At 40.8% G+C, this 17,651-nt stretch overlaps 1 protein-coding gene across 1 annotated transcript in view; it reads left to right on the forward strand.

Moving 5' to 3' along the window:
* The first annotated feature begins 1,019 nt into the window (after positions 1-1,019).
* The window catches only part of MARCHF6 (membrane associated ring-CH-type finger 6), an 81,200-nt gene continuing 64,568 nt past the window's right edge, over positions 1,020-17,651 (forward strand). The window contains exon 1 of the mRNA XM_032415458.1: positions 1,020-1,254. Coding sequence (XP_032271349.1) covers positions 1,236-1,254 — 19 coding nt within the window. The 5' untranslated portion in view covers positions 1,020-1,235. The remainder of the gene's footprint in view (positions 1,255-17,651) is intronic.

Below are 17,651 nucleotides of genomic sequence, written 5' to 3' on the forward strand. Positions count from 1 at the left end.
TAAAGTTTCATTATTTTTATTCCAAATTTCATTCTGATTTAGGCGGCTTGGAGGAGGGGTCTTTCCAACTCCTTTAGTCACACAGATGGAAAAGAGATTGCTAGCATTCTCGAATCTTTCTGTAACTCATCTGCATATTGTTTAAAATATTTGGGGGCGGGGTTTAGATACATCTTTGGTTCTACTCAGGTGCTTCTAGGGTGGTGGTCTTTCTAAACCGTATTTTCTAATCTCTATTTAAAGAAAAAGGCAAGCTTATGGTGAGGAAAGGTGGACTACTGACGGAGGCAGAGGTCAGCCTCTTCTAAGGCCGAAGCAGGTCAACTCTGGCCAGGTAGGCGCTCATAATTCACTATATCAAGCCCTGTTCGCCTCTGAACCGATTTCTCTTAGAGGTGGATGTGTCAACCCTCGGCCTAAGAGGTTTACTGAAGTCCTTCCAACCAAAGGCAGAAGTCTCCCTGGGAGGAATTTTGGCAACGTTAGTGTGCGTCTTCTTACATTTCAGAGATGTTTCAGTACTTCCTCGAAACGTGCACCAGAACTATCCGGGTGCCGAACAAAAATGCATATTCCTGGGCCCACTCCAGACACGCAGCACTAGCGTGTCGCGGCGGGGAGGAGGGGGCGCAGGGCCCGTATTTTCACCCAGAGAATCCCTAAGCCTCCCAGGGACCGGCCTCTGCCGTGCACGGCGGCCGGGACCCTCGCCGCGGTCACTGCCTCGCCGCCAGGCGCCTGCTCACGCAGCTCTAACCCCCGCCTCTGCGCCTCCTTTGTCGCCGCCCTCGGTGCCACCAGAGCTCGGCTCCTGCTTAGGTTTCCGCCCCGCCGCCCACAACAAGACCGAGGTAGCCCGGAGCCCGGAGGCTCGCTGCCCTGCCCGCGCTCAGCCCTCCCCGCCCGCGCGGCCGGCGGCGGCGGAAGTGACGGCGCGCGTCGTTGGGCGCTCCCGCCCCTTCCGCCCGGCGCCCCGCCCAGGCCTCTCCGCTCCTCTCTCCCTGCCCCTCCCCCTCCCCTCTCACGTCCGCTTTCTGTCAGCCTGTCTCCCTCTCCCTCTCCCCCTCTCTCCTTCTTCTCGCTTCCTCTCTCGCACCTGAGCTCGCGCACCTGCCCGGGCCCGGCTCCACTCCCTCCTTCCTCCTCCCCCTCCCTCCTTTTCCGCCCCGGCCGGAAGGCTCCGGCCCCGGCCGCGGGAGCCTCGCGGCTGCGTCACCGCCGCCCCCCCAGACAAGATGGACACCGCCGAGGAAGGTAAGCGGCGGCGCCCGCGCCCTTGCACCGGCGCCTGGGTTCGGGCCAGGCCCGCGCCGCGGCCGCGGAACTCGAGGCAGGCGGCGGGCCCCCTTGGCGGCGCGGCGGGGGCGCCTCCCCTCGGGGCGGGGGCGCGCGGTGACAGCGGCGGGGCCGGCGCCTGAGGCCGTTTGTCCGCCGCGCTGAGCGCGAGGGGCGGCGGGCCGCGGGGGGGAGCGGAAGGTGACCCCTTGGCGCCCCCCGCCGTTTCCCGCCCGTGCGCACGGAGGGCGGGGGCCCGCCGGGGTAGGGGGCTTCGGGCCGCGGGGATCGGGGCCGGCGTGGCCTCCCCGCCCGCTCGGTCTCCCCAGTGCCCGGGGGACACGCTGTGATCGCTGCTCGAAGTATGGGGGTGTATTCCACGGCCTTCCTCCACCCGGTTTTGTCTGTCTTATTGTCGTTTCGCCTATTGCTGCTGTACAGGCCCTACCCCCTGACAACAAAACTTCTTTGTTGACTCTGAAACTTCGCGAAAAATGCCCCGCCAGGTGACGGCTGAGTGCGGTGGACTGAGCCCTATTTAAGAACCTTGCCCTCTGCGTCCCTGCTTCCAAATAATTTGTTTACTAAACGTGGAAGAGTAAGGTCCAACGAGGTTATTAGGAGGAGGGAAGTTGTTTAGAATTCTTTTGTTTTGATGTAGTTTATTTTGTGTCGAATCCCTGACACCAGTAAGCCCGGTTTTCTGTGCTTTGTTTTGTTAGTGCGTGTGTTTCGGATATGGTTGTTTTGGAACGAGCTAACCCTTGTAAACGGAATACATAAGGTATAAATATCTTTTGAGTATTTAAATGCATTTGCTTATCCACCGAAGGTAGGTTATTTTAAAGCGCTTTTATCTTTTTAGAATTTACAAAATAATTTCGTGAGTCTGTAGAGGAAATTAATAAATAAATAATCCTGTCTCTTGATGGTTTGGTTACCAGTGAAGATGCACTTATGCCTGGGGTGACTTTATGTGGGGATATGTCTTTCAATCTTAATGGATTGCAGTTTTGGTGGTTTTAGATGAAAATCATCGAATACTGCCATGGTGTGCAATAGTGAGTGATACACGTTTGCTGTTGTCTGTATATGCAATGAATTGGTAGATGTCGATTTACCATTTTTTAAATAAGTCTTTCCTTAGATGGTAAGAACCTCAGCTGTAATGACATTTGTGTGTGACCGTTTACAAAGCATACTCACATGCGTTTACACTTGATCTTTCAGAGTAGCCCCAGTGAGTGGGTACGTAGTAATATCTTCTACAGATGTGGAAATTCAGGCTTAGTTATTTTAACAGCTTGTCCAAGTTTCACACAGTAATAAGAGATTTGAACCTAGATATTATGATTACAAATAGAGTTTTCCTTTCATTATGCCTCAGTTGTGTTTATTATATACAGGGAGTGAAAGCTGGTGGCTGCAGGAGACTCCTTTGGAAAAAATGGTAAAGTGAAACTGCTGAGAGGTTAGGAATTACTTTGTTTTTTTCCATCTGCATAGATTTCAGGTCATTTTGGATTCACATTTTAATGACTCCGTCTAATAAGGCAAGTATTTGTTTATCACGATGTGTGCTGGCATATTACATTAAATTCCATTCTTTGAGCCTGGGCACTCATTGTGCACCACATTTACGGTGCTGTAGTTAGTGGAAACTCAGGGATTGCAGAATCTGATTTTATATGGAATTATGAAAGAAAGGTTTTCCATGTACTCCTAATGCTTGAACATTTTTTTCCTTGTAAAATTATAATCAGGGTAAGATATAAATGATTTTTATTTATTGACTTGAACACTGTTTCCTATTGAAATAACTATGAGCTCGTGTATATGGCGTTTATTTTGCTAAACGCTTTATACACATCTCATTCAATTCTCTCAACATTTTAAGGTAGGCAATATCCACTCTTTATGGAAAGGAAACGGAGGGTTGGTATTGTTAGTGACTTGCCTAAGGTCATACAGGGAGCAAGGTCAGAGGTAAGATTCAGACTCGGGTCTGTCAGACACTATGGTTAAAATAGATAAAATAATTTTTGTTGCTCCCTTTATAAGATGAATCATTTACATATTTTGACAGAACCTCTTTTGGCATTTGTTTTATGAAACTATTAGTCATGAAACGAAAGTGAATTTTAATACTTCTCATGCCCACTTTTGCTAAATTCCAAATCAGAAGACTTCGGAAATCTTCAAAATTAAATTTAAATTTAACTGGAAAAAACATTGGAAGGAAAGGGAGCATTACAGAGGATTTCATGATATAGCGAAGAACAGGTTGGAAACAACTGCTCTGTTTGCTAAATTAGTTATTACAGATTATTTCTTAAATTGAAAAAATGCAATTGGGTTGTTTATCTGATTATAAAAGAAAGTTTTTTTTTTTGTAGGAGACTTAGTAAAAATGAAAGAAAATTACAAAAATATGTAAAGAAAATTAAGTTTTAAAAATTGTCACCTTTGGAGCGCCTGGGTGGCTCAGTCGTTAAGCCTCTGCCATGATCCGGTGGTCCTGGGATTGAGCCCCGCATCGGGCTCCCAGCTCAGCGGGAAGCCTGCTTCTCCCTCTCCCTCTCCCTCTGCTTGTGCTCCCTCTCTCGCTGTGTTTCTCTCTCTGTCAAATAAATAACTAAAATCTTTAAAAAAAAATTGTCACCTATTGTTAAAAACACTGATAATGTTTACTTTTTTTAAATATGTTAATCTGAGCCAACAGACTAAAAATGTTATTAAAATACTAAGGATACAAGTAGAGTGTAACTCTTCTCACTCTTAAAAATAGCGTCTTGCTTTTCTCTAGGGTACTGTATGTGATATTATAATGCTCAGAATGTTTTGTATTTGTAGTAAACAGTATTGAATTCTGTTAGAAAATTGATTATTTGCCAGATGGATTTTGGCCTTTCATATTAAGTGTTCGCTAGATTTTAAAGATCTCTAAAAAGTGTTCGGTGTGTTAAATTTTATTTTTGTAAAATCAACAGGTTTATAATCCATTCTCATTACACGGGATAAATGAATCATTCATATTTTTTTTTATGTAGTTTGTATGAGTGTGGATAGGTTGTATAAACTGCTATCATCAAATCTTTGAACTTCAGAAGATACCTTAGAAATGCAGCTTCCTTGTTTTATGGATTAGGAGTCTGATCCTGCAGTGCACTGAGATTTTTCAGTTTCAGGAAAAAAAATCTGTCTTTTGCTCAAGGATATACATTTTTTAAAAGAAAAAACACCACACTGTTGGAATAGATGTTGCAAGCAAGTATTGATATATGAAACCCTCATGAAGATATAAAATGCATTTTGCCATAGTAGAGTGTTCTCATTTCAGTCCAGTGGTACAGAGCTGACTTTTTTTTTTAAATTTTGCTAAGTCACTCCTTACTCTAGCAAAATGTAATACAAAATATCATCAGTAATTTTTTTATGGAGTGCCAAAGCAGTTATTCTTTATGCTTTATGAGACATACTGGGAAGGTATGGAGTTGAAGTGTATTGCAGTTGATCACGTTCTGTATTTACTATGGCAAAACCTGAGGTGACATAGATTTGGAAGAAATGAGTTAAAAGGATGGGAAGTTGTCAGAACCAGATAGCTCGTTGTCATCTTTCTAGAACCACATGGTCTTTCATCTCTGCTTTCAGACATGTCTGCTTCATTCTTCTCACCACGGATCAACTTTCGCTGCTTTGGCATGCTTATGACCACCAAGCAGACATGCACTTATTTGGCAAATGCTTACTGAGCACCTGTTACAGGCCAGGCACTATTTTATGCTTTTGGGCTAGGCAGGAAACAGACAAAATCCCTTATTTCATTGGGTTTACATTCTTTTGGCTTGGTAGGGGAGGAAGGGAAGACAGAAAATAAATTATATGGCATAACTTGAAGGTTATAAATGCTGTGGAGAACAGTAAATCTGTAGGGAATAGGAGTGCCAGGATAGGAGGATGGCGTTGCAGTTTTAAATGTGGCGATGAAGGAGGGCCTCACTGAGAAGGAGCAAAGTAAGGGAGGGAGTTAGACATACTCTGTGGGCAGAGCATTCTAGGCAGAGACAATAGCCAGTGTGAAATCTTTAAGACGGGGGTATGCTGGGAATGTTTAATAACCAGGAGACCAGTGTAGCTGCAGTGGAGTGAATGAGTTGGGCAAAGAGGAAGTAAAATATGAGGTCAGGGAGATCATGGGGCCAGGGGGAGTGTAGAAGGAGAACAAGTAGGTAAGACTTTACTTTTACTTTTGTGAGATAGGGTTTTGAGCAGAGGTGAGGCATTAATTGTCTTGCCGTTCTGTTACTGTTTTCTTGAATATATCTTTTTCCTTATTAACTTAATCTTAAATCCAAATTTCTGGGAGCTAGAATCTGATTGGCCCATGTTGGGTCAGGTGCCTACCCATGATCCAGGTAGCTGGGTGGTGGTAGGGAAGATAGTGGAAGAATAAAAATCATGTCAAAAGGCACAAACTAACAGTTACAAAGCCTGGAGATAATAGTATACAGCATGGTGACTATAATTAATACTATATTGTATATTTGAAAGTTACTAAGAGAGTAGATCTTAAAAGTTCTTACCACAAGAAAAAATTACGTGTGGTGATGTATTTAGTTAGACTCATTGTGGTGATCATTTCTCAATATATACATATATTGAATCTATGTTATACATTTGAAACTAATGTTATATGTCAGTTACATCTCAATAAAAAGAAAACGAATGAAAGTTATGGCTGGCTGTGTCCATTCTTGGTCAGGGCAGACATCCCATAAGTTGTCTCCTCCATTGTTGAACTAGAATACCTTCTAGGCTAGAATGCTGTGTGTGATTAATATTGGGCTACCTGGGTATTCTCTTCCAGACCAGGCTTATTTTAGTTGGGCTTTACTTCTCTCCTGTAAGGACGTGAAGATCGCATATTTTTGGCATAATACAGGTAAAATGGAAAGAGTTCTTAAAAAGAGAACAGGAAGTAAGACCCCAAGGGAAAACTTATTAATTCAGACTATATTTTAGAATGCTATTGCAGTGGGCATAGATAGATATAGAAAGATATTAACGGGAATTCGTGTTCGGGCAGTGGAAATGGAAAGAACGAGAAAGAAAAACAACAGATCAGGGTAGAATTAATAGAATATAGTGATTGATGAGGTGATACAGGGAGGAGGATTTGAAAATGATTTCTAGTGTAGTTTCATTAGCTCTGAATGGGAAGAGATAAATTCAGTTTTGGATATTGTATTTGTAATGGGTGTGATAACAAAGTACCACAGTGGGTGGCTTCCACAATAGAAAGTTATTTTCTCACAGTTCTTGAGGCCAGAAGTTTGAGATCAAGATGTCTGCAGGGCTGGTTTCTTCTGAGGCTTCTCTCCTTGGCTTGCAGATTTTTGTCTTCCTCCTGTGTGTCTCTGTGGTTTTCTCTTTTTGCAGTTTTGTGTCCTAATCTCTTTATACAGAGGCACCTCATGTTCAATTAGGGCCCACCCTAATGACCTTATCTTTAACTTAATTATGTCTTTAAAGACCTTGTCTACAAATACAGTCATTCTGAGGTTTTAGGGGTTAGGACATCAATATTATGAGTTTTGGTGGGCCACCTGGGTGCCCAGTGACAACTCGGTGACTCAGTCAAAGGTCTGCCTCTGGCTCAGGTCATGATCCCAGGGTCTCAGGGGTCCTGGGATTGAGCCCCGCGTTGTCGTTGGGCTCCCTGCTCAATGGGCTTTCTGCTTCTACCTCTCCCTCTGCCCCTTCCCCTCACTTATGCTCTCGTGCTTTTTCTCTCTTTCTCTAATAAATACGTACACAGGCACACACACACTCAACGTGAATTTTGGTGGAGCTGGTGGAAACAACACAGTTCAGTGCATAACAGACATGGTGAGTTCTTGAAGGCTTGGAAGACATTGAAACATTTTCTGTATGCTCATTTCTTATAACAACTTCATTATAATCTTATTTCTCTGTCTCTCTGTTCCCTACCCCCACTTGTGTATTTTTTAATGATAGGTTAATAAGATAAAATTTACATACAATTAGATTTAGCATTTTCAGTGTAAAGCACTTTTGAGATAAAAGCATTTTATCTCACGTTATAGCACATTATAGCACTTTCGAGATAAAAGATTTGGAGATTCCTTCTCTTTTTTTTTCTTCTCCATTTATCACATATTGAATACCTGCTCTGTACTTAGGCCCTGTGTCAACTATGTTTCCTGTGTGAATTTCATTTCCCCCATTCTTAGCCATTTCAGAGTTCCTTAGAGGCACTTTTATTAAATGGACCAGTTTGAAGACCATTGCTCTTGGGATTCCTTTATACTTTTAAATACTGAAGACCCATAGGACTTTTGTTTATGTGGAGGATATCTTTTTGCTATATTAGAAATGAAAACAACTTTATTTTTTTTTTAATTTAATTATTCATGAGAGATGGGGAGGGGGGCAGAAGGAGAAGCAGACTCCCCGCTGAGCAGGGAACCCCATGCGGGACTCCCCTGGGATAATGACGGGAGCTGAAAGGCAGATGCTTAACCAACTGAGCCTCCCAGGCGCCCAAAAACAGAACTTTAAATGCAGTACGTGTTAACAAAAATAACTTTATGATAAATGTATTTTCCAAGACGCAAACTTCGGTGAGAAAAGTAGCATTGTTTCAATTTTTTGCAAATCTTTTTTGTCTGAATTGTTAGAAGACAGATTCACATCTCTGCCCCTGCAGTTACTCTTGCGGTATGTTTTGGTTAAAGTGTATGAAGAAGATTGGACTTCACACAGATAATTTGAAAAAGGGAGGGGTACTTTCAGGTAATTTTTGATGTCCTTTGATACTATGCCAAAGTTCGACAAGTGGTAGTTTCTTTAAGCGGTATTATATCTGAAAGCATATACCTCACCTTTTAAACATTAAATCAACTTAAATTAAAATCCATTGGTTTGATGGCTCAGGATAGTCCAGAAATAGACTCATACACATGTGGACAGTTGATTTTTGACGTAGATACAACAGCAGTTCGGTGGAGAAAGTATAGTTTTTCAACAAATGGTGCTGGAATAATTGACTGTTCATAGGCAAAAAATGAACTTCGAGCCATACCTTTCACCATATACCAAAATTAACTCAGAGGGATGTTAGACCTAAATGAAAAAGCTAACTACGAAACTTTTAGAAGAAAATATAGGAGAAAACCTTTGTGATATTGGGTTAGGCTAAGATTTCTTAGATACAACATTAAAAGCATGATCTGTAAAAGAAGAAACTGATAAATTGGATGGCATCAAAATTCACAACTTCTCTTTGAAAGACACTGTTAAGAGAATGAAGACAGGCCACAGAAAATGTTTGCAAAATGTATATCTGATAAAGGACTTATTGGAGTATATAAAACACTCAACTCAGTAAGAAAACGAATGACACAGTTTAAGAGAGGCCCGAAGATTTGGACACTTCACCAGAGAATATATGCATATGGCTAATAAGCATATGAAAAGATGCTGAGCATCACTAGTCATTAGGTAAATGCAAATCAAAACCACAGTGAAATAATTCACACCCGCTAGGATGACTATAATCAAAAGGAACAGATATTCAGTGGAGAAGGATGTGGAGAAATTGGAACCTTCATTCATTGCTAGTGAGAATGTAAGATATAGTGTTACAAAGTTGCCATATGACCCAGCATTTCCGCTCCTAGGTATATACCTAGGAGAATTCAAAATATATCTTCACACCCCATTGTGTATCAACTGATGAATGCATAAGAAAATGTAACATACCTATAAAATAGAATATTATTTGGCAGTACAAAGGAATGAAATACTGGTATGTATTATAACTTGGTTGAACCTCATAAACATTGTGCTAAGTGAAAGAAACTGGTCATGAAACACCACATTTTATGTGATCCAAATTATGGCTCAAATAGGCAAATCTATGTAAAGAGAAAGAATGGGGAATGACTGTTAATAGTTACAAGGTTTCTTTTTGGGATGATGAGGATGTTAAAAAATTAGATTGTGGTAGCGGCTGCATCACTCTGTAAATACATAAAAAGCCTTTGAATTGTGTACTTTAGTTGTTGAGCTTTATAGTATGTATATTTCGATAAAGCTGTTGGCAGAATAGAACTACATCACTACATACCTATTAGAATGAATGAAATTATAAAGTATGACCATACCAAATGTTGGTCAGAATGTGGAACAACAGTAACTTTCATATGCTGCTGGAATGTAAAGTGGTACAACCCCTTTGGAAATCAGTGTAGCAGTTTCTTAAAAAGTTAACATATGATCCAGCCATAGTACTGGTAGGGACTTACTAAGAGAAATGAATGCATACAAACTCTTGTATGTGAATGTATATAGCAGTTTTATTTGTAAAATCCTGACACTTGAACCAACCCAAATGCCTATCAACAGATGAATGAATAAACAAATTGTGATACACCTATACAATGGATTACGAGTCTGTGACTAAAAGAAATGAACTGTTCATACAACATACATGAATCTCAAAATAATAAGTGAGAGAAGCCACAGTATGTGCCACTTACATAGAACTCTAGAAAATGCAAATTAATCCATAGTACTAGAATGTAGATTGATGGTTGCCTAGGAATGGGACTGAGAGAACAGTGGGATGGAGAGATTATCAAGGGACCTGAGTTAATTTTGGTGGTGATGGATATGTTCATTATCTCAGTTGTGATGACAGTTTTATCATTGACAAGCTTATCAAGTGATAACCCCTTTAAGTGCATTTTATTGTATGTCAATGATTCCCCAATGAAGCTATTTTTTAAAAGATTTTATTTGAGAGAGAAAGAGAGAGTGTGCGCACACAGAGGAGAGTGAGAGGGAGAAGCAGACTCCTTGCTGAGCAGGGAGCCCCACATGGGGCTCGATCCCAGGACCCTGAGATCATGACCTGAGCCACCCAGGCGCTCCCCCAATAAAGCTATTTTTAAAAATCCATTGGTTTATTTTTTTACTCATGCATGGTTTTGTAACATCACGTTGGTCTTTTGGTGGATACTTGATCATTGAGTTATGCAGATATTCCAAATGTTGACACGTTTCATGTGTATTATCAAAGCTTACATTCCTTAACGTCACTACCTGTCTCATCTTGAAAAGCCTTTTAGGTATTGGGGAAGCTGTCAGGCTCATTGTGGTGATTACAAGTTTTCTAAAATCCTAATTTTTGCTTGAAAGTTTGATTTTTATCATGGGCAACAAATATCGTCAGTTGTTTTCCTTGGCTCCTAGGCTCACTTCATTCTTTAGTGATAAAATGCTTGAATACCCAGATCTGTCTGAATAACTTGTTTTTTGTTTTTTGTTTCTTCAGTTTTTTTAGCCATGGTAAACATGATGTTTCAAAAACAAACCATGATGTTTCATGGGAGGAAAAAACAGCTAGTTCAGTTGATAACTCCAAAGAATTGTACAAAGTACTTTTTCTTGAGGCAAACGTTGCTGTAGAGCTCAAGTCCAGGAGTGATCCCACACTCCCTGTATTTTCTAGTTCTAAAACTTCCGATTGGTTCTTCTTTAAATCTTGTTTTTTTCCTGTCTTGATCTAGTGAAGAGACAGACAGCACACAGTAAGTTAACCACAGAGGAAGTTGAATTACTAAGCTACGGTAAGAGGGTAGCTATGGAGATGTAAAGAATACTGTAAAGGATACCTGAGCAAGAGGGTGAGTATCCAAGTAGGGACAGCCTTGGAAGAGGTCGGGCCACTCCTGACAGTTGTGGTTTAGACATCAGTGCAGGAGTGTGGAGTTGTCCAGAGCTAGTCCACAGTTTCTGGGCCAGCAGGAAATAACCCCTCAGGGTGCAGGAGAACCAAAGTTAATGGATGGGCATGTGGGGGGAGTTGGGTACCCTGTTGGGTACAAGACCTGGAGTGTCTTGGGTTCTTATCAGTAGGGTTGTGAAAAGGTGGTCATTATAACAAACCTACTGAGTGCAGCAGGAGCCGGAAAACCACTTCCTCCTGTGTTGTCCCTCCAGTACCTCCTAGTGACAAATTTGGTTTTAAAAAAATGTTTTGAGTTCAGTGACTTACCACTGGACAGGTACTGAAGGACAGATTTGGAACTGAGGTGACTAAGTTGATAGCTGGCACACCCTTCCTGTAAGTGTTGGAGCCACTGCCCGTGCTGTTGAACTGACAGGTGTCCCCTGCTCGGGGGCGGGGGGCGCGCGAATCACCGCCAGGGGGCGCCCGGCTGGCTCAGTCGGAAGAGCATGTGACTCTTGATCTCTGGCTTTTGAGTTCAAGCCCCACGCTGGGTGTAGAGATTAAAGAAATAAAACTTGAAAAAGAAAAAAGAATCACCACTAGGATCTCTGTAACTACTGCAGGAGTTCAAGGACCTGCAATTAACTGCCACTGCTGTTTTTAGAGCCAGAAGTAGAAAATGGCTTCACCTTTTCCCACAAAAGTACTTCTCCTTGATTCGGTGCAACTCAAGCATAGGCAGCAAAGAGGCCAAAAACATGTAGTTTTCAGGCTTCCAGGAGCAACAGTACAGTGAATGTTAAGTTTGTAATTACTGGTAATCTGGAGCGATAAGAAAATACCTAAACTTTGGGATACATGTAGAATTGGGGCTTTATGTTTGCAAGGCCTAATTAATTAGCACATGCATATTTTTTTTTATAGGTAGTTTTTTTTCTGGTAATTGTAAAAGTAGCAATGAAGCATTAGGAACTTTGGGGAAAGAAGGCAAGAAAATCACCCATGTTCTCATCTGACCAATTATAATGGCTGTTTTTTTCGTATTTTCTCTTTTAGGCTATTTTGATGTTTGTTTGTTTGTTTGTTTTAAAGATTTTACTTATTTATTTGACAGAGAGAGACACAGAGAGAGAGGGAACACAAGCAGGGTGAGTGGGAGAGGGAGAAGCAGGCTTCCCGCCGAGCAGGGAGCCCGATGTGGGACTCGATCCCAGGTCCCTGAGATCATGACCTGAGCCGAAGGCAGACGCTAAACGACTGAGCCACTCAGGCGCCCTATTTTGATGTTTTTATCTAGTAGGAAGTACTAGGTAGGAAGTACAGTGTGTATTCTATTCATTTTTTATTTTTGCTTTGCGTATTTAACGTTACCCATTTTTCCATGTTCCATGTAGTGAATGTGCCACAATTTAGATACCCACTCTCCTGGTTTTGGGTATGTAGGTTATTTACAGACATTTTGAGTAATATTTTTCAGTCATATATTCTTAATATTTATTTACTGTGATCATAGTTATTAATTGTAAAAATTTTTGTTGGTAATCAGATATTAAAAATCCTTTGTTACTTCAGCGAAAGTAATCAAGGCCAACAGTAACCGTCATAATTCATGTTAATGGTGTACCCTTGATATGATGTGATGAAAATGGCACTTTGCCTCTGTCCTTTTCTTCCCTCAAAGCCATAGCCCCATTCTAGTCATGAGCGAAACATGAGACAAATTCTGATAGGGGGCATCCTGCAAGGTACCCGACCAGTACTCCTTAAAATGACCAAAGTCATCAAAAACAAGGAAAGCCTGAAAAACTGCCAGACCCAAGAGAAACTGTGTTAGCCAAGCTAAGGAGACATGGCAACTAAATGTCAGGTGGATTTTGGAACAACAACAAAAGACATTAGGTGAAGACTAAGGAAATCTGAATAAACTGGATTTTAGTTAATGATGTGTGAATATTGGCTCATTAAGTTTAACAAAAGTACCATGCTAATGTAGATGTTAGTAATAGGGGATACTGGGTGCTCTGTGTGTGGGAACACTGCACTATCTTAGATTTTCTGTAAATGTAAAATTGTTCTGAAAAATAAAGTCTACTACTAATAATTTAACAGTCCTTTGTTTATTGAATTATCACCAGAAGGATAATTACCAGAAGGAATGTGCAGACACTTTGAAATCTAATGTGGAAAAAGTTTCAAGGTAGATAATGACCTAAAAATTATGACATATACCCAAAACTTCTAGGGTTTTCTTCTTCTTTTTTTCATAGTTGGTACTTAGGATATATTTGGTGAGCTGAATTGTTGGCTAGAAAAACTGATGGCATGAGCCAAGCCAACATGGGTGTTGACTTCAGCAGCTGGTTCCAACTTGAGAACCTACTCTTACTGATTGTTCTTTTCTCTCCCCCTCTCATTTCCTGGGCAGTCTCCAGGATTTGAGATTTTTCATTAAAACAAACAAAAAACCACCTTTATATTTATTGAGCTAGGCACTGTGCTAGGAACTTTTAGAAGGTATGCCTTGTGAAGATACTAGGTATTCAAATAAAGCAACAAAAGTTCCCACAGGATTAAACAGAAGAAATTTGCTTTTTGAAAAGCAGGAAGAGCCTGGGGAGATGGAGGGGAAAAAAAAGAAAAGAAAAGCGGGAAGAGTTTTGCTTTGCTGTTTCTAAGTTGATTTGCATTCATAACAAATAAAATGCAATGCTTTTATTTTGGCCTGAGCTAGATTTGTAATTTTACTGCATGTAAATCTGGTGGGAATTTTATTCTACCGTAAAACTTTTATTATTTCAGTTTTAGTAAAGGGCCCCAGGCTGCGCCTTTTATAGACATTTTCTTTTATAATATTGGTCATATTACTCTGTTGGGGTTTTGGGTGGTGGGATTGGTCTTCATGTACAAGATAGGTTTATCCTTTTTTTTTTTTTTAAAGATTTTATTTATTTATTTGACAGAGAGAGACACAGCGAGAGAGGAAACATAAGCAGGGAGAGTGGGAGAGGGAGAAGCAGGCGCCCCGCGGAGCAGGGAGCCCGATGCGGGGCTCGATCCCAGGACCCTGGGATCATGACCTGAGCCGAAGGCAGACGCTTAACGACTGAGCCACCCAGGCGCCCCAAGATAGGTTTATTCTTTCATTGACTTTCTGTATTGGTGGTAGTTGTGCTTGTTTTAAGTCCCTCCCTGCCCCAAGCTGCTGAGACCCTTTATGAAACAGGATAGGCTAATTTGTCTTTGTCACAAACTACCTTCAAACCTCAGCAGCTTAAAGCAACAAAAGGTTCCTTTCTCACTGAATATTATGTCTACTACAGGGTGGGGGGAGATGCTCCTGCTAACTGTAGTCACTTGGAGACCTAGATTGATGGAGGCTCCTAGGGTGTGCTTCCACAATCATTGAGGCAGGAAAATGCAGTGTGATGTATTGTGTTCATTAGCTCCCCCAGATTTTCTCCCCAGGAGTGATATACATCACTGTAGCTTATATTTCATTGACTGAAGCAAGTCACATGTCCGTGTCTAATTTCAGAGGTGGCAGGGAAGTACAGTCCTACTATTTATCCAGAAAATGGAATGCCAGAAATACTTGATGTCCAATGCTGATGATTTCCTCCACAGTCCCTGACAGCATTAATTCTTATCTGGCTGGATGAAATTAATGGGCTTGTTGGGATACATTTCAGTATACAACTTCATTAGTGAAGGAACAATAATTTCTTTTCATGTCATTATCCTTTCTCCTTTGTTCTTCTCATATGTCTATTTAGACAGTACTGTAGGAAGTCTTTTTTAAAATTAAAGTATAAGATAAACACAGTAAAACTTACCTTATTTAATGTTCATGAGCTTTTTGTTTTGTTTTGGTCTGGGATAGTTTAATTTTTTATTTTAATTCCAGTGCAGTATTACATTAGTTTCAGATACACAATATAATGATTCAGCAGTTCCATATATTACTCAGTGCTCATCAGGATAAGTGTACTCTTAATCCCCTTCACCTATTTCACCCATTACCCCACCCACCTCTCCTCTGGTAACCATGTTTATTCTGTAGTTAAGAGTCTGTTTTTTTAGTTTGTCTCTCTTTTTTTTCCTCCATTCATTTGTTTTGTTTCTTAAATTCCACATACAAGTGAAATCATACAGTATTTGTCTTTGACTTATTTTGTTTAGCATTATACTCTCTAGCTCCATCCATGTGGTTACAAATGGCAAGATTTTATTCTTTTTTATGGCTGAGTAATATTTCATTGTGTATATGTGTATACACACGCACATATATTTATATATGTATATGCATCACGTATATATATATCCTTTATTCATCTATCGATGGTAGTGCCCATGAATTTTTGACAAATGCATACAGTCATGTAGCCAGCACATTCGAGGGATGGACTAATTCAGCCCTCCTCTCAAATATCCCTGTTCCCTTTTATGATCAATCCCACTCCCAGACAGACCCCTGGCAGCCACTGATGTATTTCTGTCTTTGTAGTTTTACCTTTTCCAGATGTTATAAATGGAATCATCTAGTATGTAGCTTTTTCAGTCTGGCTTCTTTTGTTTAACATATAATGCATTTGAGATTTATTCATGTTGTGTGTATCAGTATTTCATTCCTTTTTATTGCTTAATGGTATTCTGTTGTAGAAAAGAATATTGAATGTACCACAGTTTATCCTCCAGTTGTGGAATGCTTTGATTGGTTTCCATTTTGAGGAAATTATGAATGAAGCCATTATCCAAATTCATCTGGGTTTTTGTACAAGCATAAGTTTTCATTTTACTAAGTTAAATATCTAGGAATATGATTGCTGCATCATATGGTAAGAGTTTTTTTTCTTTTTGTCATTTTAATCAGTATGTAGTGGTATTGTACTGTGATTTAAAATTCTTTTGTGGTAAAATATACATAACAAAATTTACCATTCTAACCATTTTTAAGTGTACAATTCACTGGCATTAAATATAGTCACACTGTTGTGCAACCATCACCGTCCTATTGTGATTTTAACTTGCACTTTGCTAATGACCTCAGCATTTTTTCATTTGTATACCTTCTTTGGTGAAGTATCTGTTCAAATCTTTTGCTGAATTTTTTTTTTTTTTTTTTGGACTGCTTTCTTACTGTTAAGACCCCAGTTAGTAAGCTGGACAAAGGACTTAGAAAATTCACAAAGAAAGAGAACTTGGTAAAATGCGGAAATGTTGGCTTCGCTAGTCATTAGCTGCTGTACTATCTAGTTATTTTATTTTTATATTTCAATGGTGTAATGTGTTTTACCAGAGGGAGCAGCCTACTATACAAATGGAAGAATATAACAAAGTTGGAGTAGATAGAAAATATGTATAGAATATTGACATTAAATTGTGAAAAAAATAAAACATTCAAGAAAAGATCATACAACCAAGTTGAAAGAATGAGCAAGTCAAAGGGAATACTCTTGTAATTGGCGGTTATGTTTTAATGCTCATTTCCTCGTTAACTTGCGTGATAATTTAGTTGGGCCTCGGTAACTAAAATAGAGTTAGCTAATCTAGGTCTGCTTCCCTCTTGGCCTTGGCTGCTAGAGGTGGTGTTGGGGCCGCATTTTTTTTTTTTTTTTAAAGATTTTATTTATTTATTTGACAGAGACACAGTGAGAGAGGGAACACAAGCAGGGGGAGTGGGAGAGGGAGAAGCAGTCTTCCCGCAGAGCAGGGAGCCCGATGCAGGGAGCCTGATGCAGGGCTCAATCCCAGGGTCCTGGGATCATGACCTGAGCTGAAGGCAGATGCTTAACGACTGAGCCACCCAGGCGCCCAGGGCTGCATTTTTTCTCCTGTGGTGTTTGGCTGGGGTACAGAGGCATTTATTGCCTAAAAATTTCCCTCTTGCTAGGTTGCCTCTTTCCTGGTCTTTGGCTTTTTTGGGGTAAGTTTGTCTTTTCCCATTGATGTTTTCAGATTGTCAGCTTCTCCACCTCCACCACCAGTCTCCCGGATACATGAAGCAAAACACAAACCCAGAGAACTCACTGGATGTGATTCCTTGGGTCACCAGTTCCCTTGCTGCTCTGCCTTTTCTTCACTTTTTAGAGTCATCTTCTGTTTATTTATGTTTAATGTCCTGGGCAGGGGCGCCTGGGTGGCTCAGTCTTGAGCGTCTGCCTTCGGCTCAGGTCATGATCCCAGAGTCCTGGGATCGAGCCCCGCATCGGGCTCCCTGCTTGGCAGGAAGCCTGCTTCTCCCTCTCCCCCTCCCCCTGCTTTGTTCCCTCTCTCTCTGTGTCTCTCTCTGTCAAATAAATAAATAAAATCTTAAAAAAAAAAAAATGTCCTAGGCTTTTAGGTGTACTTGGCAGGAGGTATAGGGAGAAGTGTGTCGATTTCATCTGGGCCATTCCCTTCAGTCCTCTTGTAGTCTTGACTGCCTCTTTCCTCTAGAGGTAACTACTATGGTGACTTCTAATAAATGTTAGTTTTTCCTGTTTGTGAACTTTTTACATGTGGAGTAGGTATTCTTTGTGTCTGAGTTCTTTTTGTGTGTGGGTGTGGGAGTTATCACTAAACATCACTATGCAATAAATCCAAATCGTGGTTGTAGTTTTAGTTGGTTGGTTTA

The sequence above is a fragment of the Phoca vitulina genome, unplaced genomic scaffold (genome assembly GCF_004348235.1).
Source record: "Phoca vitulina isolate PV1807 unplaced genomic scaffold, GSC_HSeal_1.0 scaffold17, whole genome shotgun sequence".
Taxonomy (NCBI): domain Eukaryota; kingdom Metazoa; phylum Chordata; class Mammalia; order Carnivora; family Phocidae; genus Phoca; species Phoca vitulina.